The following is a 27,918-nucleotide window of genomic DNA, read 5'->3' as shown; positions in this document are numbered from 1 at the left end:
AGAGATTTAAGTGACTTGCTTAAGATCACACTGCTAATAAGTGTCTGGTAGAAAGAACAATAGAAAGAAAGTAAATTATTATTTACTATTCAACTAAATTGTTTGGAATGAACGGTGGCATTCACTGCATTGTCAGTTGGCCAAACTTCCTTCAAGCTAAAGAAGAAAAAATAAAAGATAGATTTACGAATATCTGGGTCAAGAAGACTTTATCTGACTATACTTCTGATATCACCTCCCTTCTAGCTAAAAAAAACCAGCTCCAGCACACAGGAGAAGCTATCCCTGTTCTCTCGTTTTGAACATGGGGAATGAGGAAGAGATACTTTCAAAGATAATTCCAACCCTCATCCCAGCTGCAGATGGGTCTTCTTGCCCCAATCTATATCCCAGAACTGAGCATCCTTCCTCTTGAATTTCTTCCATTTTAACTTGTTATCTATGCCCTTGGCAAACCCTCATTTGCTATGCTGAACAATGACTGTTGTGAGTAGCTTTGATTGTTGAGCAGCTATTATTTAAATATTTATGGCCAAACTGTTCCAAAAGAGGATAGAAAGCAGCAGTGGGTGTTTTAAGAAATTCATAAAAATCTATGGGGTAAATTCCTCTATGGGAAGATCTATGTTTCTGTGTAAGTGCCAGATTTTCCACTTATCATTCTTACAAAGGAAACACTCAGGGCAGTTTTTCAGAACCTTTCCAAGTCAATTGCAGCTGGGAATAACACAAAATGCAGGTTGGAGATTGGACCAAGGAGTATCAAGGAGGAACCTAGGGCTAAAAGCTTGTCTTTCTCTGATGAATTCTCACTGGCCAACAGGCAGAGAAAAATACCTCTTGCCAAAAGAAATGCCTTGTATTTCTCTAGATGAGCCCGGGTGAAAGTGCCCAGTAAATCTCATACACACTTCCAGAGATCCCCACGCCCCATCCCCTACAGCTCCCACCAAATGAAATATAATAGGCACCATTACCACCCTCTATCCTCCCTATTTCCATAAATAAAATTTTATGAGTCAGCCTAATTTGCTGACAACACTGTGAATTGGTATTATTCCCATTTGTTAGATAAGGAAACTGAGTTCAAAAGAGGCTTAATATCCTGTCTCTGGTTATGGCTAAATATCAGGAGCATGATTTGAATGTATGTCTCTTGATTTCAAATCTAGCATTTGTTATTACTTTTTATTTACTTTGTGTTTATCAGAAGCATAGCAAAAGAATCACTGAAATCTGTATGAGTTGTTTTGAGGATTACAGAATCTTACACTCTTAAGCAGTGGTTCTCAAACTTTTGTTTTCAGTATCTTTATCCTATTAAAATTGATTGAGGATATCTCCAAAGTGTTTTTGTTTATCTGGATTATATTTATAGACATTTACCATATTGGAAATAAAAACTATTTTTGAATTTGTAGACCCTCTAAAAGGGTTTCAGAGATCACCAGGATTCTCTAGACCATGCTTTGAGAACCACTGCTCTAAAGGGACCATAGCAGTTATGCAGTAGAGACTCCCACTCACTTGCAAACCATAACATCCTTGATAGGTGGTCTCAAGGTCATAGGATAACAGATTTAAAAATGGAAAAAAACATTAAAGGTCACATAACCCAATTTACTCATTTTATAAATGGATAAATTAAGACCCCAAGAGATAAGATTGCAACTACAGAGGTGATAGTAAGTAATCAACAATTCAATTCAACCAAGTCAGTTCAAATATATTTGTGTGAATGTATGTATGTGTATGTATATGCATGCATACAAATATACAGATGTATGTGTATGTATATGTATGTATACTGTATGTATAAGAATCTCTGAATTGAACAACTTATTATAGTGAAAGAAGTTTGCATCAGGAATCACTTAATGAGCTTTGTAACCTCAGACAAATCACCTGAGTTTTCTAACTCTCAGTTTCTAAATCTGCAAAATGGAAAGTTTGGACTAAATGGTCTCTGAGGGGGATCAGCTTTGTTCTTTAATGAGCTCCCAATTCCATGTTTGCTGTTATTGAGGAATGTTTGTTTTAGCAATTTGTAAGAGAAAACTTTTTTGCCTTAAACTTCCTAATTGGCTGGCCTCTCTTCGGCTTTTTCTTCAATTCTTTGTAGCCTTCTAGACCAATATATAGTCTGCTACTGTATTTAATACATATATTTTTGTTCAGCACATACCTAAGTATTTGCCATTTATAATTATTTCACTTTTATATTTTCTTCTCTTGTCAGGTTTCTCCACTCTTTTGGAATGTTGTAAGTAGTTTTCTTCAGAACTCCTTAATACCTACATTTACCAGGACATAAAATGTGAATAATTATTTTTGATGAGCTAAAAGTATTCCATTTTAGCCCATACCTATGGAATGGGGATAAAGAAAAAAAAGAAAGGGAGAGAGAGGGAGAGAGAGAAAGAGAGAGAGATAGTAATGGATTTGCTTGCCAGAAGATAATTTTAATAAACTCCATTTTCTTTCTTCACATGAATTCAGATGGCAGCCACAATAACAAATGAATGGAGTAGGTACCCATTAGTGCTATATACCATTTGTTATGTGTTATTAGTTTTTGTGCCCTTTAATATATAATATGTAGCACTTTTGATGATAGACTCAAAGATGATTGGCTTGGTTTCATTTTGGTTTTGAACAAATGAATGCAACTGGAGAAAATAGAAGTATTTTTATATAAAGCTTAGACTTTATGGTATGAAAAAAAAAACAAGTTTCACAAGCAAAATTCTACACCAGACCATATCTTTAGAATCCCAAAATTAACTAAAAAGTACAATTTGTAAGAATTTACTTTATTTGCTATTTGCTGACCACTTAAAAAATTGATTTAGAAAATCAAAATGTTGTTTTAAATTCCCCTGCAAGTTGTCTCCTATTCATATATCAAAATCATACAATCTTTGGAAAGGCCAAACAACAGAAATCATTTTATTTTATTATTAACATAAAGCAAGGCATAATACACAGAAATATTTGTTTGCCACTGCCATGGAGGATGTCCAACTGGAATCCAAATTGAAGAAGATTCTATGGAGATGGTAAGGCTCTCCAGATCCTCAAAGTTGTAAATGACATCAATTTATTCTGAGAGCTATAATCACTCAAAAGTGTTTGGTTAAACTATCTACACAGGAAAAATCAAGTGGATGAAGAATGTTTATTGTCCAGACTATAAATATGAGTTGAATGAAAAATCCATAGAACTGATATAACAGAATATATGTGTATATTTGTATATTATATAACTACATGCATGTATAGTTGTCCCCTTGTCTCTATCTATCAGATTCTATGGCTGCACAGTGATCTAGGTCTAGAAATAAACATTAAGAGGATGGATTTTCCTTTGGAAACTGCATATTGATCTCAATGACCTTAAATGCTTCCTTGTCCCAGATCTGATCCTTTCCTGAAGGAGAGGGGTTATGTGATTTGTCCAAGGAGTCACAGTAATATCACTGAAAGATTCAAATCCAAGTTTTGATCTCTCTCTTCTGTGCCACAATTGAAATAGCAGGTTATTCAAAAGGGAATGGAAACCCATAAGTAGACTACTACATATTACCAGTGAAAAATTCTGCAGGAGAAGCAACTTGGAGGATGTCATCAGAAAAAATATATGAGCAGAAAAGAAGATGGGCCAATAACATAAGAAGAGCAATAGGATAATTAATGAACAATCTTCATGCTTCATTGGTATCCATACAATATCAAGAGACGGCAAAGAAGGTCCCCAACATGTGGGAATCAATATCCCTGTTGGGATATCCATAGAAGGAGATGAAGAAGATGAGAGTTTGTAAAAGGTTCAATCTCTTTTACAGGAGGGTGTACACAAAACAATAAAATAATAAATGTATCTTAAAACTGAAGTAAAAATTGTGATCCATATCTTTTATCAGAACTTTTTCCCTTTGCTCCCTCCAACCTTATTTCATTTAATCCATTTACACTTTTTTTTAAGGGTAAGCAGCATACTTTGTGTATGGAAGTTGTGTATTTATTCAGATCATATTCTAATATAAAAATTCACAGATCAATAAGATTTTGTAGTTAAGAACCATTTTCGAGTTTCTTTCTTTCTACTTACTGAGTGACTGGAAAGCAAATAATCTAGACAACAATGTGAATGCATGATATATTTAGTATTTTGTGATTCAGGTGTTTTCAGTTATCTACAACATTTTGTGACCCCATTTGGGGTTTTCTTGGCAGAGATATTAGAGTAGTTTATCATTTCTTTCTCTAGTTTATTTTACACATGAGGCAAACAGGGTTAAAGTGACTTCTCCAAGGTCACACAGCTAGGAAGTGTCTGAGGACAAATTTGAATTCAGGAAAAGGACTCTTCTTAATTTCACACCTGGCACTCTATCCACTATGCCACCTAGCTACCTTTATTTAGGATAGCCAAAGGTAATCAAAAATGAAAGACTGGACATCTGTGTATTTCTAAGTATGTCAAAATATTTGGTTTTGCACAATTTCAATGCCAGATAACTGACTGACTTCACTTTTCAACTAGATGTTTAGGTAGACTGTAGAGATATCCTATACCATTATTTTTCTCCTCCTGAATCTCCTCCTCCTTCCTTCCTCTGCTTCTCCTTCTATAATTTCTGCATTTCACACTGTATTTGTTAGAGCAGTCAAAAGAAAAAATACTTGCTAAATCGGGGATAATAAATCATTACAAATTGCTTCAGCTATTAACTTAAAAATCAAAATTTGTTACCCCAAATTCATTTCATGTCACCTCAATTCAAAAAACATTTAGAATCATTATAAGATCATAGATTTGGGAGCTGGAAACTACCTTACAGGCTACCCAGTCTAGTCTTATTTTACAGAAGAGGAAAATGAGGTTCAGAGAATTTGTAATTTAATGCATGGTGACATCACAATTAAGCATCACCAAAGGAATTTGAAACCAGATCATCTCACCCTAAAGACAAGGGTTTCTCAATGCATCATTCTTTAATTCATATTATCTGTTTGATATTGTACATATCTCAGCCACAAAGCAAAATACTTTATTCTTCCCTTGTATATTTCTTTTCCTACATTTCCCGGGAAGGACAAGATTTCTTTTTTCACTGTTGTTAAATGAATATTAAGGAATATTGATCCAATAGAGTTTTCTGGTTGAGTTCATTTAAGATGTTGTATTTCATCAGACAACATTCCAGGGTGCCTCTGGTAAATGAAGGGAGTAGGTGCCCATGTTGTTGGGGATTGATGAGAAACAACATGCTCGTGACAGGATGAAAAATAAATTCGGCCATGAAAATGAGTGTTGGGCCTTCATTCTTGTGGAAATCAGGGTGTATCTGAAGGGAATCAGCAAGCTGAGACATGTAGCATTGAGATGAACACAGAGTAGGGACTCAATAAACATTTCTTAGACTCAAAGAAGATAAGGTCCTTAGAGCAATAGGGTCAGCTCATGGATGGCAGTCCCCTGAAGGAGGGGCATATTATCAGAAAGGGACAGAAAAGTCGTATGTACACCAAGCATTGCTATGTTGGTCTTTATTCAGCTCTGAAAATATATGCAGCAGAATGTTACTCATGCATACATATTGCTATTTTCTAAATATGTATAGATGCTGTTGTGATTAATAAAATGCATTTTAAAACATTATGAATTCAGAGTAGCTTTTTTTTCCATCATGAATTTTCTCAAGACATGGGCACTCATAGTACATTCATTACCATGCTGGGATATTAAGTTTATTCATTCAAAAAAGTTTATTCAGTGGAAAGAATATAGAATTTGGAAGTCACAGGATATAAGTTGAAATCCCAGTTTTATCTCTTAATAGCTAAATAATGAATGACTTTGGGTAAGTCATTTGAATTGTCTATGTCTCAGTTTCCTCATCTTTAAAATGAGTAGGTAGGATTAGATGTCTCATAAGATTCCTTTTAATAACAACAACAATAACTAGCATTTATCTGAGCTTTACAATTTGCAAAAGCACTTTTCAGGTTATATCTCATTTGATCATCACAACTGCCCTGAGAGATGGTTGTTGTTATTACTCCCATTTGACAGATGAAAAAAATTCACATCTCCAAGTCTGTGAGCCTAGCATGTGCAAGATACAAAGGAAAACAAACAAACAAACAAAAACAGCCCCTGCTCTCATGAAGTTTACACGTTGTCCAAAGAATAAATATAGATAAAGAAGTATATGCAAATACACAATTTCAGAGGAAAGGGAAAAATGATATTTTTTTTTTCCAGAAATGTCTTCAGACTTGAAAAGATGGAGAATCTTTTGACTTAGGGAATACATGTCCAATCTGTTCTTACAGACGAGAAAACTGAGGCTCAGAGATAAATTACTTTTCTGGATTCTTATAGGTAATCAGTAACTGAACCAAAACTAGAACTTGGATTTCTTGCCTAATCCAGGATCTCTTCTACTGTATGTAGAATACTATCTTTCTTTTTTTTTTAATTTTCAAAACATATGCATAGATAATTTTCAATATTCATCCTTGCAAAACCTTGTGTTCCACATTTTTTCTTCCTTCCCCCCATCCTCTCCCCTAGACATCAAGTAATCCAATATAAGTTAAACATGTGTAATTCTTCTATACATATCTCCACAATTGTTATGCTGAACAACAACAAAAAAATCAGATTAAAAAGGAAAACAAAATGAGAAAGAGAAAAAAGCAAACAACAACAAAAATAAAAACACTTTTTTGTGATCCATATTTAATTCCCACAGTCCTCTCACTGAATGCAGAGAATACTATCTTTCATATGTTGAATATTAAAAAACAAAAAAGCCAACAACAACAAACAATCAGAACTCAATTCTTCTCCTTTCAACTCTATTCTATTTTTGCTTAATTTTCCTAAGAATTTTCATTTGTTTGGGAAATTATATATATATATATTTGTTGTGGGCAGATGTCATTTTCTCTAGTGAGTGACAGTGAGGAATGATAGAGGGTTTTTTAAAAAAAATAGGATTGTAAGCTTGGTAGATATGGAAAAAAATTTGACAAAATATATCATGATTTTACCAAGGCATTTAGCAAACTCTCTCCTAATGCCTACTCAACTATGATAAATAAGTATGGGTTGGATAAGAGCAAATGAAGTCAGTGAACTATGTTCCAAAAATATCATTAAGTGGATCATTTTCAATGTAGAAGGAAGTCTCTAGTGGCATGCCATTGGACTCTATTTGTCAGCAATTTAAATGAGGATACTTGAGACAAGTTTATTAACTTTGCTAATGAAACAAAGCAGAAGGGAACCTTAATTTGTTGGATGACAAAATCAAGATTAATAAAAAATTTCATCAGAGTAAGATGAAAACAAGATGATATAATGCTCTGAACTTAAATGTTAAAGAATTAATTGCATAAATGTAGAAATAGGGATAAGAGGAGAATCATAGGGAGATATGGCTTGGCAATAACCGATATGAAAAATTCCTAGGAATGGCTAAACCAGTTCTGATATATGAATATCATATATTATTGTACTGTAACAAGACAGATATGAAGATTCAGAAAAGTATTATAAGACTTATATGTGATGAATGAAATGAGCAGAGCCAAGAAAATAATATACAACATAAGTATAATGGCATAAATGTAAAGAACTTTAAACAAATCTGAACATTAGAAAATAAAATGAATAAGTTTGAGTCCAGATAATGGTTGATAAAATGTACCTCTTTCACAATGAGGAGGATGGTTATGAGTGAGTCATATTGCATATACTGCCAGACACAGATATATTGTTTGCTTTTGCTGAACTGTTTTTGTTATTGCTGTTATTGTTCTTTTCAGATCTTTGTTATAAGGATAGCTCACTATATAAGAGAGTGCAGGGGGATGTTTTTGAAAATGAAGGTTATATAAAATAAGGAAAAGATGAAAAGAAAAGGCTTGTGACTTATAGTCAATAAGTTTAAATGAACCAATAAGGACATCTGGCTATCTGCCATTTTTTATTACCTTAGTAGAGACAAAGTGTTTAAAACAAGGGAAGTAAATCTCATGGTAATTTGTTCTAGTCAATCCACATTGGACTGGTTCAGGTTAGGGTAACATGTTTTTAAAGGGACATTGGTAAAGAAAAGTGAATACAAATCTGGAAACTCTACCATAGGAGAAATAATTGAAGAACCTAGAGATTTTTAATTTGGAGAAGAAAAAAAAACTTACAGGACAGCTGATTGTAGTCTTAAATTATTTGAAAAGCTTTCATGCTAAAGGGGAAATTGGGCTAGCAAAAAAGCAAATTTTACCTAAATATCAGATATAAAGTTGTAACAATTATAAATACTTACAATTTGAATTGGCTACCTTGTGAAGTAAAGAGGATCCATCATTGGATGTTTTGAAACAAGATTACCCTTATTTTTACCTTCTTTCTAAATCTGATCTTTCTTGTGCAACAAGATAACTATACAAATATGTATACATATATTGTATTTAACATATACCTGCCATCTAGGGGAGGGGGTAGAGGGAAGGAGGGGAAAAGATGAAACAAGTTTTTGCAAGGGCCAATGTTGAAAAATTATCCATGCATATGTTTTGTATATAAAAAGCTATATATAAAAAAAGAAACAAGACAACCTTGATTCTTTCTTTCCAAGGTTAGAATGTAAGACAATTCCTATGTGGTTTAATAAGTTAGATTTGATAATCCTATACATCTCTTCCAGAGAGCAGTCTTGAATCTATTTTTAAAATAAAGATTGTTTTTAAAACATAGTTTATTTTTCTCTGAAACACTTAGGGGCAAAAGTTTGATTTGGACAAATATAGATGGTATTTGTAGAGATTTTGCAAATCAAAAAAATTTTGGATAGTCCAGATGGTTTGTGAAAATGGCACCAATGCCTTCCTGCGAGGTTGTTGAATTGCCATATTAATGAAACAATCACAGAATCATCTCAGAATTGGAAGGGACTTCGGAGGCCATCTGGTCCAAACCAGTCCATAATTCAACTCTTGAAGCTAGAATGACTCTCAGAGGCCATGTAATTCAACCTACAAAGAAACATATCCTCTCTAAAACATGATGGCTGAGTTGTCATCCCATCTCTCCATCAAGACCTCCACTAGTGGATAATGCACTACTTAAAAAGAGCCCAACTCCCATTGAGAGTTAATGCCCTAAGGACTGGAAACTGAGCGGATACCTATCAGTTGGAGAATATCTGAGTAAGCTTTGGTATATGAATGTTGTGGAATATTATTGTTCTATAAGAAATGATCAGCAGTATAATTTCAGAAAGACCTGGAGAGACACACATGAACTGATGCTAAGTGAAGTGAATAGAACCAAGAGAACATTGTGCACAGTAACAATAAGATTATACCATGATAATTTCTGATGGACATGGCTCTTTTCAACATGACCCGATTCAGCCCAGTTCCAATAGTCTTGGGATGAAGAAAGTCATCTGCACTCAGAGAAAGCACATTGGGGACTGAGTGTGGTTCACAATAAAGTGTTTCTACTTTTTATATGCTTGGATTTTGTTTTCTTTCTCATTTTTAACTTTTGTTTTGATTTTTCTTTACTTGTGGAAGTATGATAGAAGAATTGCACATATTTAACATACATTGGATTACTTGCCATCTAAGGGAAGGGATGGGGTTAAGGGAGGGAGAAAAATTTTGGAACACAAGATTTTATAAAGATCAATGTTGAAAACTATGCATATGTTTTGAAAACAAAAAAAAACTTTAAATAAAGATTAATGCTCTACTTCTCTGTATAATGATTATTATAGAAATATAACAACTTCCTCTGAGACTTGAACCAGTCTAAAATTCACAGCTTCTCTTTTTAGTATCCTAGTTGAAAGGTCAGAACAGTTGAAGGTGCCATGACTTGATCAAGGATTTTCATTGTAGTGGCTCTTTGAATCAACTGTTGACCTACAGAAGAATCAAAAGGATAATTTTAGAGTAAAGCCTTTCATAGAACCCCCAGTGGTCTAAGGCAAGATGTCAAAATTCTTACTATATAAGAAGATATATTAGAAACAGCATTGAATTTTGACTTAAGCAACTAGAGTTCAAATACTGACTTGCTTAGCCTCTTAACTTGCAGTTAGCACTCCCCCTGAGATTTTTTTCTTTGTTTATTTTTACACAGATTGCTTTCCACTTTGCTAGAATTTTGGCTCTGCTACCTGTGTGATGTTGTGAAGTCATTTGACTTTTCTTAGACTCAGTTTTCTCATCAGTAAAATAAAAATGCAAGACTCTATGACCAAAATCTCTTTCTAGTCTTCTTATTCTGAACAAGAACCCTTTATCTGATATGTCTTTTTTAATTAAATCTTTTTATTTTTCAAAACACATGCATGGACAATTCTTCAACATCAACCCTTGTGAAACCCTGTGTTCCAACTTTCCCTCCTTTCCCCCATGCCCTCCCCTACAAGGAAAGTAGTCCAATATATGTTAAACATGGTAGAAATATATGTTAAATCCAATATATGCATACATATTTATACAATTATTGTACTGCACAAGAGAAAAAGTGAAGCAAAATAAAATGCAAGCAAACAACAACAAAAAGAGTGAAATGCTATGTTGTGAACCACATTCAGTTCCTACAGTCCTCTCTTTGGGTGTAGATGGCTCTCTTCACCACTGAACAATTAGAAGTAGTTTGAATCATCTCATTGTTGAAGAAAACCATGTCCATATGATATGTTTTATGAGTAGTAATTCAATTGCAGCAAGAAAAACTCCAGTGAATTGGAAATTAATACCTCCTGGATCAACTTATTCTTTTGGTATGGATTCTATCAAGAAAGAAATCATTTAGTAAATCAGAGGAAGAAGGGACCAGTGACAAAATTTGATTGGCTATCTGCAGAGGACATTGCGGTATCTCTCTGTTCTCATATCAAAGCATGTATTCAGTATCTAATGGAGAATATTCCAAGATTGTTCAACCTTATGACTATTACCCACTTGTGGTAAATCATATGGGAATTTCACCTGGGTCTATAAGGTCTTCAGTTTTGAAGCTCAATACTTTATTCCTTCCTGTACTATTATTTAATGAAAATACAGAAAATCTCAGAACTGGAAGAAACCTCAGAAGCCATCTGGTCCAATCTTCTTTGGAATTAGAATGTTATAACAACCTGGCAAGTGGTCATCAGGCTTTGCTTATATATCTCTAGAAATGAGGAACCTGCTATTACTCAAGACAGCTCAGGCTACTTTTGGGATTTGGAAAAATTTTCTGATACATTGAGCCAAAATCTATCTCTCTTCAACTTCCACTCACTATTCTTACTATTGGTCTTGCCCTCTGTAACAAAGAGGAATGCCCAATTCTTCATTTACGTGATATTTCTTCAACTATTTGGGCATCTGCTTTCTCTAAAGAAACCTTTTTGAGAAGAGTTCACAGGCATTTAACACTGCACGAGAATAGCCATAACCCTTTCTAGTAACCTCAGTAAGTTTCTGGTAGGCTGCTGCTTACTGCCTACAAAATCCCTTACTGAATAATATAGGTAATTGAAAGAGCCAGAGGCCTTCCTTGCAAAGGGGGATATTTATTAGCCACTACCAAAGATAGTTGAATAACTGGTAACTCACTTGAGCAGAGATTTGACACCCAGTAGAGAGCAGATGGGAACAGGGAGGAGGGAGAGACAGGAGAAGAAATGATGATGATGATGGTGATGATGATGAAGATGCTATTAGTGTTGTAGGTGTGGGTTGCCCTAACATTTGTTTCCTACCTGTGTATGCCCCATAGGTAATTCCTATGCATGTGTACATTTCCTATTGAGTATATATTTGCAGGAGAGTAAACATGGAATTTATGGTAGAAATGTTTAGTTATTCTTTTCATTATAATGTTATTTCATTACCTGCTTTTTCTCGGAAACAAATATTTTCTCTCATTGACTAATAAAAGCAAGCATATTATTGAGGACACTTCAGCTTTGATCTAAAAAGAAATATAACCAATGAAGCATCTAGAACTTGGAGTAGCCTTCTGAAGTTCTGTGGGGGAAGGATTTTTATAAGCTATCACTTTATTAGATTTTATTTTGTTCAGTGCAGTGCTGTAGCCTGCTGAGAAAATTTGGTTGTCAAATTTATTAGCTCTATGCTATGATCTAAATGCATTTCGTTGATAAAGAAGGTAAATAGTAAAAGACCAAGAGCAAATTCTTGCTAAACTCTACTGTAGACCTCTCTCTCAATACAAATGGACCTATTAATGATTATTTTAGTAATTCATCAAATTTTGAATTCTTTTGAATGTGACACCCATATTTCTATGTTATTATCCATAAGAATGCCTTGAGAGACTATCAAATGCTTTGCTAAAAATGCTATTTCTGAAGAATCACACTGATCCTATTTAAGTAATCCTATTTAAAAAGGAAATGAAGTTAATCTTTGATGGCCTGTTCTTGCCTTATTGGATCTTAATGATCAAGCAGTAATGCTTATAAAGAATCTTTTTAAAAATATGTTCTAGAATTTTGCCTTGGATCAAAGTCAAATTCACTGGCTTATAGTCTTCTCTTTTTTTTTTTTTTTTGAAAATTTGTACATTCTATCTTCTACAGTCCTGTGGCATCTTTCCTAGTCTCTATTATTTTTCATAATCTTGTTCTAAATGATATAATAGAAAGAACCCTGGACCTGGAGAGACCTGAATCCAAATTCTGCCTCTGATACACATTATGTATAATACTAGACAAATTACTTAATCTCTCTCAATCTGTTTCATTACTTTAAAAATGAGACCAATAGTATCAGTAGTATTAATCTCACATGATTATTTCAAGGGTCCAAATGAGATTATGCATAGAAGGCATTTTATAAACTGGGAAATGCTTTGTTAATGCTGGTTACTGATAAACTCCACTGGATAGTGTCCATGATGGACCTGCTTTAAATTGAGTCTTCTTAATAGTCAACATTTGGTATAATGAGATCTTGGCGAATTCACTGGACTGCTTATGTTTGTACAAATACTCAATTGTATGGAGATCTATCCTATATATGCTGTGTTATTTGTATGTGCTGAATGTGATAGTGGACATAAGTACTGAATCACACATGATTTCAAAGCTGGCAACTTCTGGATTCTCTGAGTATTGCCAAACTCAATTGCTAGCATTTAAAAGACATCACAGGGCAGATGGTTCTGTTTATCCCTGTGAAGATGATTGAAACACCTGCATTTTCATAGAGACAACTATGTATATAACTAGAAATCTCTGTTAGGTAAAATTCAACTGCTTTCGAGTTATTCTTACTTCTCCTTAAAGGACTTTAGGATGAACTAAAATTGTCTTCTTTTTCTTCTTGGAGATCACTATTTTACAATTCCGCTTAAGTAGTATGGTTTCAAAGAGGAAAATGGAAGCCATTAACTAACTAGTTCAAGCAAAAACCCAGCTATAATTCAATTATCTATTTTAGGTTCAATTATTCTTTGGCCTGAATCATATGAATAATTCCTTTAAATTTTTGCACATCTAGATCCAGTCTAAGTGTTTTAAGGGTGAGAAGGCTCTGTTTTGAAAATTAAATTCCATTCATAATGACAATTGCCAAAATTATAGAATTCAATATTGCGGCACCCATTTTAAACTGCTAAAAATGAAGAGCTTGTAAAAATATTCATCTATTCCTATTCTAGGTAAGGAGTATACTTTCCTTTTTTCCTTGCTAACACTAGATATAATGCTTCTAATTCAAAAAATTGCTAACAAATAGTATTGCTAATTACATGAGTGCCTTTAATAGCCCTGTCTTATAGAGCACACTGAGTGAGGAAGATGCTTAGGCAATGTTGTGACTAACTGGCAGTCTGATTCATTATCCTGTAGTCCATTCCATACTGCATAGTATGGAGAGGCATTTGGGCTTGTATTAAATCAGCTATGACTGCTGTTGGAGGAAGTCTGGATTTTAGAAAAAAAGGAGCAAGTGACCCTGGGAGGCTACATAGGAAGAAAGAAGCCCATTTGCTTGGAAATATCCACACTCTAGGTTTTCTCCTGAAATCTGGAATTCTCTCATTGGAAAGAAATATCTTTGGTTTTTAAAGTATTGACATTAATTTAATGTCTATCTACTCTACTATTTTGTTTAGGGCACATCAGTATTTGAGATAATATTTGTTAAGCTCTTAGCACAGTGTTAAACACATAGTAAGTATCTAATAAATGCCTTTTACTTTGTTCTTCTCCTTTCCTTAGCAGCAGAGGTTATCTTTTTATCCAATATATGTCTTCTGAATATTTCTGATTGTTACTCTCCAGCCTCAACTTTAAGATCTGCTTTAGAATATTAGCTCCTGCTTTTTTTTGCTTCAGTTGAAGCATAATAAATTCTGCTATAACCTTTTACCCTTACTCTGTATATAATCCCTCTGTTACAAATATGTTTCTTGTAATCAAAATATTATAGGATTCTAACTTTTAATCTAGTCTGCTATCCCCTTCTGTTTTATGGAAGAGTTTATCCCATTCACATTTGCAATTATGTATTACCAGCTCTGTATTTCCCTCCATTCTATTTTCTCCTCCGTATATACTTTTGTTCTCTCTTTCCAACATGTCCCTCCTTAGTAGTGTTTTGTTTTTAACATATCCAGCCCTCTACCAGTCCTACCCTCCTCCCTTCTCTTTTCCCTTTTCCCTGGTATTTCTACCCTCCTTTCTATCCAACCCATTCCTTTTCTTTCCCCTTTCTCCTCCTACTTCTTTACAATATATCCAACTTAGTGATAATGTTATTCCCTGTTTGAATAAAAACCAATGAGATAAATTTCAGACAATGTTCATCCCCCTCTCTTCTTTCCCTCTATTATAATGTCTTTTGTGTTTCTTCATATGATTCCATTATATCTTCCCTTTTTTCTTCTTCAGTACAATCTTTTTTCCATTCCTTAATGTCTTTTTCTTGTATTATCACATCAGAATTCATTCACAACCATACCCTTCATCATAGATGCATGCCTCCTTAACTACTCCAACAACATATAGCTCTTAAGAGTTACAGATATCATTTTCCCATCCAGAGATATAAACAGTTTAGTCTTCAAATAATAAATACTTCCCTGTTTATCTTTCTATGCTTTTCTTGAGTTCTGTGTTTGAAAATCAAATTTTCTGTTTAGTTGGGTTTTTTTTCCAATAGAAATGACTGAAAGTCTCTTACTTCATTGAAAATTAATCTCCTCTCCTGGAAGATAATGTTCAGTCTTTCTGGATAGTTAATTCTTGTAACCCTAGGTCCTTTGCTTTCTAGAATATAGTATTCCAACTCCTCCAATCTTTTATTGTAGGAACTTCCAGATTCTGGGTAATCACGAGTGTTACTCCTTGATACTTGAATTGTTTTTGTCTGGCAGCTTGTAGTATTTTTTCCTTGAGATGATAGTTCTGAAGTTTTGCAGTCATGTTTCTTGGAGTTTTCCTTGTGGGATTTCTTTCTAGAGGTGATCAAAGTACTCTTTCAATGATTATTTCTCCCTCTGGGGTAATACTATCTAGGAATACTGTCTAGGAGCAATTTGGAACTATGCTGAAAGAGCTATCAAACTGTGCATACCTTTTGATCCAGCATTGTTTCTATTGGGCCTATATCCCCAAGAGATCATAAAAGAGGGAAAGGGACTCACATGTGCAAAAATATTTGTAGCAGCTCTTTTTGCGGTGACAAGGAGCTAGAAAATGAATGGTGTGCCCATGGGCTGGGGAATGCTATGGTATATAAATGAATAAATAACATATGAATGTTATAGAATATTATTGTTCTATAAGAAATGATCAGCAGGATGATTTCAAAAAGGCTTGGAGAGATTTACACGAACTGATGCTGAGTGAAGTGAACAGAACCAGGGGATCATTGTACATAGAAACAATAAGGTTATGTGATGATCAATTGTGATAGATGTGTCTCTTTTCAACAGTGAGGTGATTCAGGCCAATTCCAATAGATTTGGAGAGAGCCATATGCATCCAGAAAGAAGACTGTGGGGACTGAATGTGAATCACAACATAGTATTTTCACATTTTTTGCTGTTGTTTGCAGCATAATTGTGGAAATACATATAAAAGAATTGCACTTCTTTAATATGTATTGGATTACTTGCTGTCTAGGGGAGAAGGTGGGGAAAGGGAGGAAGAAAAATTTGGAACATAAGGTTTTGTTAGGGTGAATGTTGAAAATTATCTGCATCTATTTTGAAAATAAAAGGCTATTTAAAATTTTAATTAATAAAAATAAATGCTATCCAGGCTCTTTCTTTGGTCATGGCCTTCAGGTAAACCAATAATTTTTAAATTGTCTCTCCTGCTTCTATTTTCTAGGTTGGTTGTTTTGCAATGAGGTATTTTACATTTTCTTCCATTTTTCATTTTTTTTTAGTTAGATTGATTCTTGATGTCTCATAGAGTCATTCACTTCCATTTGACCCATTCTAATTTTAAATATGTGATTTTCCTTTCTTTTCCATTTGATTAATTCACTTTTCAAAGCATTGTTCTCTTCGGTGGATTTTTGTTTTCTTCACAATCAGCTTATTGTGTTTTTTAAGGAATTGATGTCTTCAGTGGATTTTTTTTTTTTTTTTTTTGCATTTGGCCAATTTTATTTAAGGAGTTGTTTTCTTTGGTCATTTTTTCCTTCCTTTTCCAAGCTATTGACTCTCTCTTGCATACCTCTCATTTCTTTTCTCATTTTTTTTCTTCTACCTCTTTTATTTGATTTTTAAAATCTTTTATGAGCACTTCCAATGAAGTCTTTTTGAAACTGGGACTAATTCACATGTTACTCTGACATTTTCCCTGTGGACATTTTGTCTTCATCAGAGTTAGTGTTTTGGTCTTCCCTGTCACCATAGTTGCTTTCTATGGTTAAGGTTCTATTTTGTTTCTTGCTCTTTTTTTCCTTCTTTTTTATTTCCTCTTTTGTGCCTTTTATGATTGAGTTCTGCTCTTGTGGTAAAGGAGGCACTATCTCAAGCTTCCTGCAGCTCTGAGCTTTGGCTTTGAGCACAGGTTCCCTTTGTGTCTTGCTCACAGCATGGAATATCCCTACCTAGTCTCTCCAGGCAACAGCCTGGTTTCCTAGGTTGGTAATTTGTCTTCTAATCAGTTCTGAAGACTGCCCCACTGGTCTGCTCTGCTACTGAGCCAGGACTGAGGGTTTCCGTTACTGATATGCTGTGATTAAGACCCTGTGATTGGCTTTCCCAAATACCCCCTGAGTTGTGCTGAACACCACTTTCACCCCAATGAGACCATTCTTAAAGCCTTCTAATCTATTTTGAGCCGGAGTGTTTCAGTCTTGTAAACTATATTGAGAGGCTTGGTTTTATGTGGTTTCCAAGTGAAACTAGGCTCTTAAAACTTCCAGAAAAGGTGCATGGTCTATTACAGCTAACCTATTTATTTGTGGTCCCTCACTTCTCATCTGTGAGGAGTTGGATTAATAAGAAAATAGAAGGATCTCTGGAGGGATCTGGATCCCAATCCCTATAAGTCTAGAGGGGATGAGTAATTTGTATAATGTTATTACATAGGCAATAAGCATCAAAGGTAGAATTTTAACCCAGATTGTCTGACTCCAGAGATAGCATTCTTTCTACTGAACCATCTTATTTCTCTAAATGATATAAAATACCAATATCATAAGTATACTTGTTATGTTCAACTATGTTCAAATAAGGGCTAATATTGATATTATACCTGTTTTGGTCTTTCTTTCCTTCCTTGTCTTCACTCTAAGATTAATTAGTTCAATTACACCCTATGCTCAATGCGTAATTCACCCTCCCTTTTTTTCTATCACTAAGTCATTCCTTGCAAAATGTGGTCCCTTGGTTAATTTCACGAACTGCCTTCTCTACTTCTACTCAAGTGTTGCTGAAACCTGCTGGAGAAAATTATAGTCCTCAGTTGATCACTACACTACACAAAGTTGTGTTTTCTGATCTCAACTGGGCCCTTCTTGTTACATAGCAAGACTTAAATTATTCTCTGATCAACTCTCTGTGATACTCCACAGAGTGGATATTCTAGACCTTTTCTTCTCTTTGAATACATTCTCTGCAACTCTATTCATTATTTCTCACCAGACTGCTTTACTTCCTATATTACTGAAAAAATTTTGCTCTCTTTTCCAAATATGCTGCAACTTAAAACTCCTCTACATTATTATATTACTAAGTCTCTCTTCCTTTGTTTTGTCTGTGACAAAGAAGTGGACCTTGTTATTGCCAAAGGTTTATCTTTGTGCCTTTGATTTCATCTCCTACTGTATTTTCTGAGAGCTTACCTCCCCAATCATTCTTATTACTTCTGTTTTCTTCAATATCTCCTTATTTGCTAGTTCTCCCCATTGCCTACAAATATGTCTAAGTCTTCTCCATCCTTAATAATGTTCACTTGTAACCCTGCCATCTCTGAAAGTAACATCATATAACTCATGTTCCCTTAACAACCAAAATCTTTGAAAAGACCATTTATAATTATTGCTTCTATATTCTTATTTGACACTTACTTTTCCTTGTAATCTGGTTCTTAATCTTATCACTATGTCAAATTAAATCTTTTAAAGTACAAATGTGACTATGTCATTCTCCCCTGTTCCCATTCAATAAACTTCAGTGAATCCCTATCACCACCTACATAAAATATAAAATCCTCTGTTTAGTATTCAAAATCCCTCATAACTTAGCTCCCTCCTACCTTATAGTCTTTTCATACCTTACTTCCTCACACATAGCCTTTGATCAAGTGACAGAGCCCTCCCTGCTGTTTATCAAGCAAGAATCTCTATCTCCTGACTCTAGGCATTTTTTCCCTGGCTGTCTTCCAAGATTAGAATTTTTTCCCTCCTCATCTGTACCTCTAATTTCCCTGACTTCCTTCTACAAGAAACCTTTTTTAATCCCTCTTAATGGTAGTGCCTTCCCTCAGACTTCAAACCCCGGTATTTTAGAATTTGTGCCAAGAGAATTAGTCAACAGAATCTTAGGAACCAGTTTTAGTGTGTGGAGGGAGGGGAATACAAGAAATTGAAACTGAAGACTGATTTTAAATGAAGCAGTATCTCTCTATGTGTATTTACTTATGTTGGCAGAGGGCTGTGTCTGGAAATAACACATAGTTTTTCTCCATGGTCATTGAATGAAGAAAAGACAAGTAGTAGACAACAAAATAAAAAAAAAAAAAACAACAGAAAGGAGACTGGGCTAATGGAGCACCAAAGAAACATTTTACCAGAATAATTTAACATGGAAAAAGTCTCTTTTGGGAAGTGCTCATTGAAAGCAAAATGATCATTGAAATGGATTCATCATCTCCTGGAAGATTCTTGCTCTACAGAAGAATGAGTTGCAAGACTTTTAAGTCCCCTCTGAGTTCCTGTGAATCTAGGTTGCGAATCTAGATTGTAAATCTAGGTTGAATCTAGGTTATATGGAACCCTGAAGTCCCTGCTGATCACCCAGCAATAATCATGTACTTTATTAGTGGTGAAAAGCCTCTTATCTTATCACCTTTATTTATTTTCTCAACCCTTCTACTCTTGTGGTCAAACAAATCAGCCTTAGTCAAGATGGTCATTTTTTATATTTCTCTTACTTAGTACTCCATGTAATTCCTAATTCAGCTTAAGATTCCTCTTCTTATCTAGTTTTTTGTAGATTAGCCATATCTCATTCTGTTCAGTTTGGAATGATGACTAGCCATTTGTTTAGGTTCTTAGATGGCTTTATAGTATAAAGCTTTCCTTAGTTATTTAATAAATGTTGAATTTTGTTTGTAAATCATATAGATGTTTATGCTTCTTCTAGAATAACCCATATATTCTTCCCTACTCTGCTAATGTCCTTGCAAAGAGGGCACTTGTCTCATTTTTCTTCCTTCAGCTTTTCATCCATGAGGGCTTCAAAATGTTGATTGGCATTTCCCCCAATTAATTTGGTGGTTATCTTCCCACTGAAAAAGAAAATGTCAAACCATTCCAGTATCTTTGCCAAGAAAGCCTCATATAAGGTTATGAAAAGTCAGATCCAAATGAAATGATTAAACAAAATCTTCCCATTCTTCATGATTTCATAGATGTAAACATTCATTTTTGCAAGACTTGGAGCTTCAAATTTTTTTCTTTCTCTCTCCTTTACCTCATACCTACCTCCAATCTGATACAGAGTATATGTGTTCAATTATTTTAAACATATTTCCATGGGATTTCATAGAGATGTGTGTGTATGTGGGTATGTATTTGTATATATATATATATATGTGTGTGTGTGTGTGTGTGTGTGTGTGTGTGTGTGTGTATGGTGGGGGAGGAATGTCAAGAAAAGAAGAAATCCAATAGCCTCACCTTAATTGCCTCCAAAAAAAGGAAGCAAAATATGCAAAATATACCTTGAAGTTATCACAAACATAGCAATCCAGAGTTGGGGTTGGTAGAAATCAGTCTTGATTCCTCCTTGTTGGCCTCTGCTGTGCCCAACACAATAGTCAGGCAGCCTGGGAAGTTGAGATGAAAGCTTCACCAGGAGCTGAACCTTCAGGGTACTTCCGACTAGAATAAAATGTCAGTATCACCCACAGATAGCCCCACAGAGCTCCATCAAATAATCTGTGGGAGCCACTGCTGACTTGGAAATAGTTGGTGTTGAGGAAGGGGCATGAGAGGGGATCAGAGGCACACTCCAATCCCTTTTAGATCATCTTGCACAGGAAATAGTGTTCCTCACTTTGGGTACTTGACTTATATCAACAGCTTCTCTTACCAGGTAGAGGAAATTCATCTGGAATCTGCAGTGGATGAGCTCTTTGGTTTTTATATGGTATTTTACACAATTGTACCATTTAATTGTTACAATAGCACTGTGAGATAAGAACTTCAGATTTGGTTATTATTCCTCCATTTTACCACCAAGGGAAATGAAAATCAGAAAGGTTAAGTGATTAACTCATGATCATATAAATCCTGTGTTCTTTCCACTACGTAATGCTGCAAGCAGGTAATTCTACCCACAGATGAGGAAGGGACCCTTCAACAAATATTTATTTCACACATACCATCAAATCCAGAGCTATTCACTGAACTTGTACTATATAGAGTTCAGAGTATTTAGGGTTGTTAGAGACTACAAAGAAGTTTAAGTTTGATCCATCCCCTTGAGAAACCTTTAATCAGAAGGCATTACATATATACAGATAATTAATAAAACTAAATCTTTTATGTTATATGCTAACTGGGTGGTACAACCAATCGATTTTATGACACTTCTTAAAAGGGTGGAGGTCACTAAAGACTAGGTTGTTTGGGGAAGGTTTGATACAAGCCAGAAGAATTGATCTAGATATTCACAAAATAATAGGAATAAAAGAAGGTAGAGAGAAGAAGGAATAGCATTATAAGTAGGGAAAAGGAAGTAACCAAAGTTGAGGAGACAGAAATGAATAAGATACTTAAATAAAATAATAGATCTACTTGGTGGAAATGTTCCTATAGGGAAATAGAGACAAATGCATGGACCAATCCACCCTGCATTCTATTGCCAACAGACATTCAAGGATTGTGACATGAGAAGATCTTAATCTTTTTTTATGTCAATCAATGGTTAGATTTATCCTAATTCTGTTTCGTAGTTACTAATGATTGGGAATGAATTTTTAACATTATTAGGGATCCCCAAATTGAAATGTGAATATGAGTAGCATGATGTACCACTATTGACAAGGACAAAGTTCTACTCACTAGAAGTTCACAGATGCTAAATTCTGGAGACTGGTCAGGATTAGGATAAACCGTGAAGAACTTAAAACCATGGTGATACTGACCTATTTCTGGAGTTCCTGCTCTCAAGTTCACAATCCTAAATATTCAATCCATTTGTACTCCTTAATCACCTACATCTGGTTTCTTTTCCCATGTGGAGAATATTGGGAGCTCAGAACTTCAACTTGTTATTAATGCTTTTAGATACTAATGTAGCACTAGTACAACTCTTTACATGTTGGCCGCCAGAACAGATAACTCAAACTTAGTTTCAAATTACTTTGTAGATCAACTCCCACTAAAAATCACTCCCATGATTCCACTGATGTGTTTGTTTTTACCTTCCAGAGCAGATATGAATCCAAAATTAGAGATTCAATTTTCATAACAAATAAAGTGAAGAAAAAAATCTTCCCTCTACATAAGATAATTTATCAAAGGTTACCACACCATTAGGGGAGGAAATCATACACAAAGACATATATGGAAACATATATGGAAAGCACATAGGTAGGGAATATTCATGAAGGATCATACACCAAAAGATCATATGGTTAAGGTACATGTGTGGAAAAACTACTTGTAGTGATATGTGTAGGATGGCTAGGATGGTTTATACCTATCTTCTGTTAATCTTTTTCTATTTATCCTATGAATATATCTTGTTTTGTATATATTTCTTTGTATGTTATCTCCTTAGATTAGATTGTAAACTCCTCAGGGAAGAGCTAAGGTGGCAGAGTAAAGGCAGGAACTCACCCAGTCTTTCCCCCAAACTGCTTCAAATTTCTTTAAATAATTACTTTAAACAAATTTTGCCATGTTAGAACACCCCAAAAGTTGGAGTAGAACATCTTCCAGCTAAAGGCAACTTAGAAGTTCAGCAGAAAAGATCTGTGACATTAGGGTGCAAGTCCAAGGTGTAGTCCTGGTGCAGCCCTTGCCAGAGTAGTCCCAGACCTAGCCTCCGCCCTGGATCCAGATCGGCCCCAGCCAGATCAGAAGCAGTACTGGTGGCTTCCAGACTTCTCAGCTCAAAAACATCAAAGCAGACTCAGAAGGTCGGCAGAAAAGATTTGTGGAGCCAGGATGAGAAGCTAGCAAGTAATCCCAGCGCAGGCTGCAGCAACACAGCCCCAGCCTCAGCCCCAGCCCAGACCCCAGCATCGGTGAGGCATTCTGAATCAGCAGTAGTGCTAGAGGCTTCTGGACCTCTCGGCCATTTGGATCTGGAAGGTTAGCAGAGAGGAGCCCAGTACACAATTCCAGCGCAGGCCATTTCAGGGCAGCCCCAGTCAGCAACCCCACCCCTAGCCAGCACTAGATGTTACCGCTACAGTGGGGGGCAAATAAGCAGACAACAAAGAAAGTTTCTGAACTTTTGAATCTAAAGTTATTAAAATGACAAGGAAGATCAAAACACACTCAGAAGATGATAGCAAAGTCAAAGCTCCCACATTCAAAGCCTCCAAAAAAAGTAAGAAATGGGCTCAGGTCATGGAAGAGCTCAAAAGGGATTCTGAAAATCAAGTAAGAGAGAGAGAGGAAAAATTAGGGAAAGAATTGAGAGTGGTATAAAAGGAAATGCAAAAAGCTGATGAGGAGAAGAATGCCTTTAAAAGATTGTAAGCTGCTTGAGGCTCTTTTGTCTCTTTTCATTTATCCAGAGCTTAGCACAGTACCTGTCATTTAGTAGATATTGAACGGATATTTATTGATTAATCGGTGCTTGTAATGCTGAAGGAGAAGCTGTTTTCTGCTACTCTTACTTAGCTGGGCAGAATATCTCAACACAGGGTATTTCTACTAATCTCTTTAGCACGAAGCTTCTCCTTGCTACCATCTGCTGGTAGAAAAACCTATTTTTACATTGTCCATTTATTTCTATCTATAATCCATTTCATAGGATCACAAAATCAAAAGTTTAGAGCTAGAAGGAACCAGGGATGCCAGAGTCAAATCTTCCCATTTTATAGATGAAGAAAGTGAGGATGATAATATGGTGAATATCATAGCTAGTAAATATCTAAGGTAGATTTTGAATTCAGACCTTCATAGCTCTTACCCTAGGGTTCTCTCCATTGTACCACCTGATATTATTCAGTCATTAAGTCATTCCTGATTGCAGGTAAGCCCGATGGGCATTGTCCATTGAGTTTTCTTGACAAACATACTGGAGTTTGCTATTTCCTTTTCCAGTGTGTCCAAATTTCACAAATCAATAACTGAGGCAAATAAGAGTTAAGTGGCTTCTCTAGGGGCACACAGCTAATAAGGATCTGACGCTGAATCTGAATTCTAATCTTTCATCCCAAGACCCAGGGCTTTATTCTATGTATCACCTAGGTGCCCACTGTACCACCCAGCTCTCTCTTAGTTTAAAAAAAATACAGGCAACTTTGAGCTCTTTTTAAATTCTCCCTCAAAGTGGAAGTCATTCCAATAGAACATAATCCCCACCTTGAAAACAGAGACTGTCTTAGTTTTGTCTCTATATATCCAATACCAAGCAACCTGCCTGTACACAGGAAGTACCTAATAATTTCCTGATGGATATGACTGAAAGAAATAACTGTGAACTAATCAGTCATAAAGTCTTCCTTTCCTTCTTCTATTTTATCTGCCTGCCTTTTCTTTCCAGATGATATTAACTCTGAGAACAGCATTGGCAAATTTGCCTGAAACAGTATAGTGAATTTTGTCATAAGTTAAAGATGAGATATACATGGGATCTTGGAGTCAGGAAAACCTGAGTTTGACTCTGGCCTCAAATATTTACTTAGCTGTGTGATCTTAGACAAGTTGTTTAGTCACTACCTGCCTCAGTGCCCTCAAATGTAAAATGGGAATAATAAAAGAACTTTTTAGCTGAGGGTTACATTATAGGGTTAAAATGAGAAAATATTTATATTTTTAAAAAATGTTTAGCACAGTGCCTGGAACATAGTAGCTGTGTGATCCTGGACAATTCATTTAATTCTGTTTGTTTCAGTTTCCTCATCTATGAGATAAGCTGGAGAAGGAAATGAAAAACCATCTCAAACTGGGTCATGAAAAGTCAACACTGAACAATAATAACAGCAAGAAGTTGATGGGACACCCACTAAGACCTATTCCATGTTGTACTTAGCATTGCCTTCCTAGTCTTGGACATGATGCCTTGCCTTGAAGTATACTAAGATCCCATTCCACCTTGGTGATTGTTATATCATCATGTTGACTAGTCCTAGTAAATGAGAAGTTGATTAAAAATTCCAAATATATTTTTAGACTTACTACTGTATAACCACATGTTATTTGTGTTATTACTGGAACATTTTACCCATATTACATTTCTCATCAGCACCCTCCAACATATTGAAGTCCCATAAAAAGTAACAAAATCATCATTATTTGATATCTGGGGGGAAAAAGCAGGGGGAGGGGCAAGTTCAAAATCTCATGAAGTCCTGCAACATTCTAGTCTTTGGGGCTACCCATCACTCAGGAGAATACCTTCCACAAACTTGAATCTTGAGTCCAAGAAGCTTTACTGATATGCTGTTTAACCTACGTAAATAACATATAGTCCAGTCACAATAGGAACATTCTCCCACCATTTCCCATCTGCCTGAGGACATTCTATCTGACCTTCAAGATTTGGTTTAAATGTCATCTCCATAAAGCAGTTATTAAACATCTACTATGTACCAAGCGCTGTGATAATAAGCACTTTACAGATATTATCTCATTTGATCATCATAGCAACCCTAGGAGTTAGGTGCTATTATAATTTCCATTTTACAGTTGAGGAAACTGAAGCAGGCAGAGGTTAAGGGACTTCCCCAGGACCAAACAGATAGTGTGTGTCTATGGTTAGATTTAAACTCAGAATTCCTTGACTCCAGCTTTATTATATGACTTAGTTGGGATGATGATAATCTAAAAAGGGTATTATGGTCTGAGAAGGATGAATTGTAGAATAGTGGAACAGTCCATTAATATATTCTTTTGAGAGGCAATGGATTATGGTGATTTGATGACAGTTATCAAATAAAGGCAAAAAGCAGGAAGTGAATAAGGTACAGACGTTGGCAGCAGTGGCAGGACAGAACTTGGCTAGGGTGTAGATGAGTCTCAGGCAGTACAGAACTGAGTTGACTTAGCTCCTGGGCATGACCTTTGGTGATCTGGTTTCAAGGACCGAGTTTCAACATCAGTAACAATTACAGGACTTTGAGCTAAGAGGTTGTATTAAAATGTATAAGTGAATATCCCTTTTCCCATCCCCTTGCTTTATTTTTGCCATCCCTCCCCACTGTCACCAGGACCAGGAACCTTACTCTAAAGTATATATTTACGGAGAAATTACATTGTCTATTCACTATACACTTTTTTTCTTTTTAAAGACTGAGTCTTCCTATTTCACCCACCTGGAAGTATAGGAGCCATCCACAGCCCCTTCCTATTACCGATTAGTAAGAGAATTTTGGCCTGTTCCAGTTCTCACCTGGGCCAGTTCCTAGCTCCTGAGGCCACCTAGTGGTCCCTCTGGAGTGAGGTTTTACCATATTAATGCTGACCTTATTTTAGATAGCTGATTGTCATTGGCACAGAATTTTTGAGCTCAGGAAATTTGCCAGCCTCAGTCTCCTAGGTGGTAGGGATTACAGGTGTGGACCATCAAGCCCAGTTCCCTGCATATGTTTTTTTTTAACATAGATAAAAGTCAGGCTAATATGAATTCCAATGAGTTGCCTTAGGAAATAATGAATTTTCTATCACTGGAAGTCTTCAAGTGGAAGTTTGTGAATATATCACAAAGGGGATTTTTGTTCAGATTTGAGTTGGACTGACTAACTAGCTTGGAAATTTCTTTCTATTTTGACATTCTGTGATTTAATGGCAAAAAAAAAATCTTTTTTAAAAAAATCCTAAAAGAAGAGGGTGGAGAAATCTACAGTTTACTATGGTTTACCTTAATGGTTCTAGAAATGGTTTATTAAATGGTTATATGAATATGAACCTCAAATTTTCTTAAGTATCAACTGAATTTGCTCAAACCCTCTATTCAGGATATTTTTCATTTAGTCATTACCTGCAGAAGGTGATCAAGAGCCAGACTAGGGACTTGGCAGGACAAGCCTTCAAAATAAGTTATCATTGCAACTTGGAACATTGGCTAGGAGCCATGCTGAGCTCTGGCTGTCTGGGATCCGTAGGGAATACAGGAGGATGGTTCAGTGAACATAGAGACTGATTCACTGAAGTGCTCGGTAGGTGGTTCTGCTTCCTTAATAACTTTTAATTAAAAACTAATTGGAAGGATTGTTTTTAATGATTGCTGCCTTTGTGAAGCAGTTATTATTATTATTATTTAGGATGAATACTTCTTGTGTAGGGACTGCCTGTTAGATCCTCCCAACCCTTGCAGCGAAAGATTTCCTCTTAAGGAAAAAAAAAAGATTTCCTCTTTTCCATCACTGGCTTGCTGCAGTAGAAATATTTTTGGATTTTGGATGAGTTGGCCTCTCATTTTGGCCTGGGTACCCCCAGGGGACTGCTGCTCCTACAGATGGAGACTAATTGAAAAATAACCATAAGGCTTCAAAGCCTGGATGGAAGAAGAGCTGCAGGATACTCCAGAGGGCCTGTGTGTTCCTACTCACTGCTTAAGGATTCTGAGTGAGCTTCGTGTTTACTGGAGCACTCATCATTACACTGAAGTTTTATGAGGAATGCTGACTTTATTGCAGACAAGGGACTGAACCAAGGGAGGTTGAGTGAAATGATGAAGCCATCCATATTTTTCCTTGAAGTTTGCCCTGAGCCTTACATCAGACTGTCTCCCTACATTCCAGCTCTCATTCCTACTCCACCTGCTCAAGTGGAATTTTTTTTACCTTCTCTGAATTATTTTTAATAATGTGTCCCTTCATTCTAAATCCAGTAAAATGAAGGCATTTTGTTTCGTTTGTTTTTGTATCTCTAACAATGGGCATAGTGGCATCTAGTAGGCATTTAATTAATTAAGTGCTTACTATGTTTTGGGTATTGGGCAAGGTCAGGGTTTTAAAAAAATGTTTTTTATAGCATGGATCTTGCTTTGGC

At 35.5% G+C, this 27,918-nt stretch overlaps 1 protein-coding gene across 2 annotated transcripts in view; it reads left to right on the top strand.

Moving 5' to 3' along the window:
* PPP2R2B (protein phosphatase 2 regulatory subunit Bbeta) overlaps window positions 1-27,918 on the top strand; it is a 477,139-nt gene that overhangs the window by 60,999 nt on the left and 388,222 nt on the right. The window contains exon 3 of one of the 2 annotated variants that reach the window (XM_031953486.1): window positions 2,240-2,263. The exons of the other annotated variant lie outside the window; for it this stretch is intronic. Within the exon in view, the coding sequence (XP_031809346.1) occupies window positions 2,240-2,263 (24 nt within the window). The remainder of the gene's footprint in view (window positions 1-2,239; window positions 2,264-27,918) is intronic. 2 annotated transcript variants of the gene reach the window in all.

Source organism: Sarcophilus harrisii, chromosome 2 (assembly GCF_902635505.1).
Source record: "Sarcophilus harrisii chromosome 2, mSarHar1.11, whole genome shotgun sequence".
Classification (NCBI taxonomy): domain Eukaryota; kingdom Metazoa; phylum Chordata; class Mammalia; order Dasyuromorphia; family Dasyuridae; genus Sarcophilus; species Sarcophilus harrisii.
The sequence above is the reverse complement of the archived record's forward strand: the minus strand, read 5'-3'. Positions and strand labels throughout refer to the sequence as shown.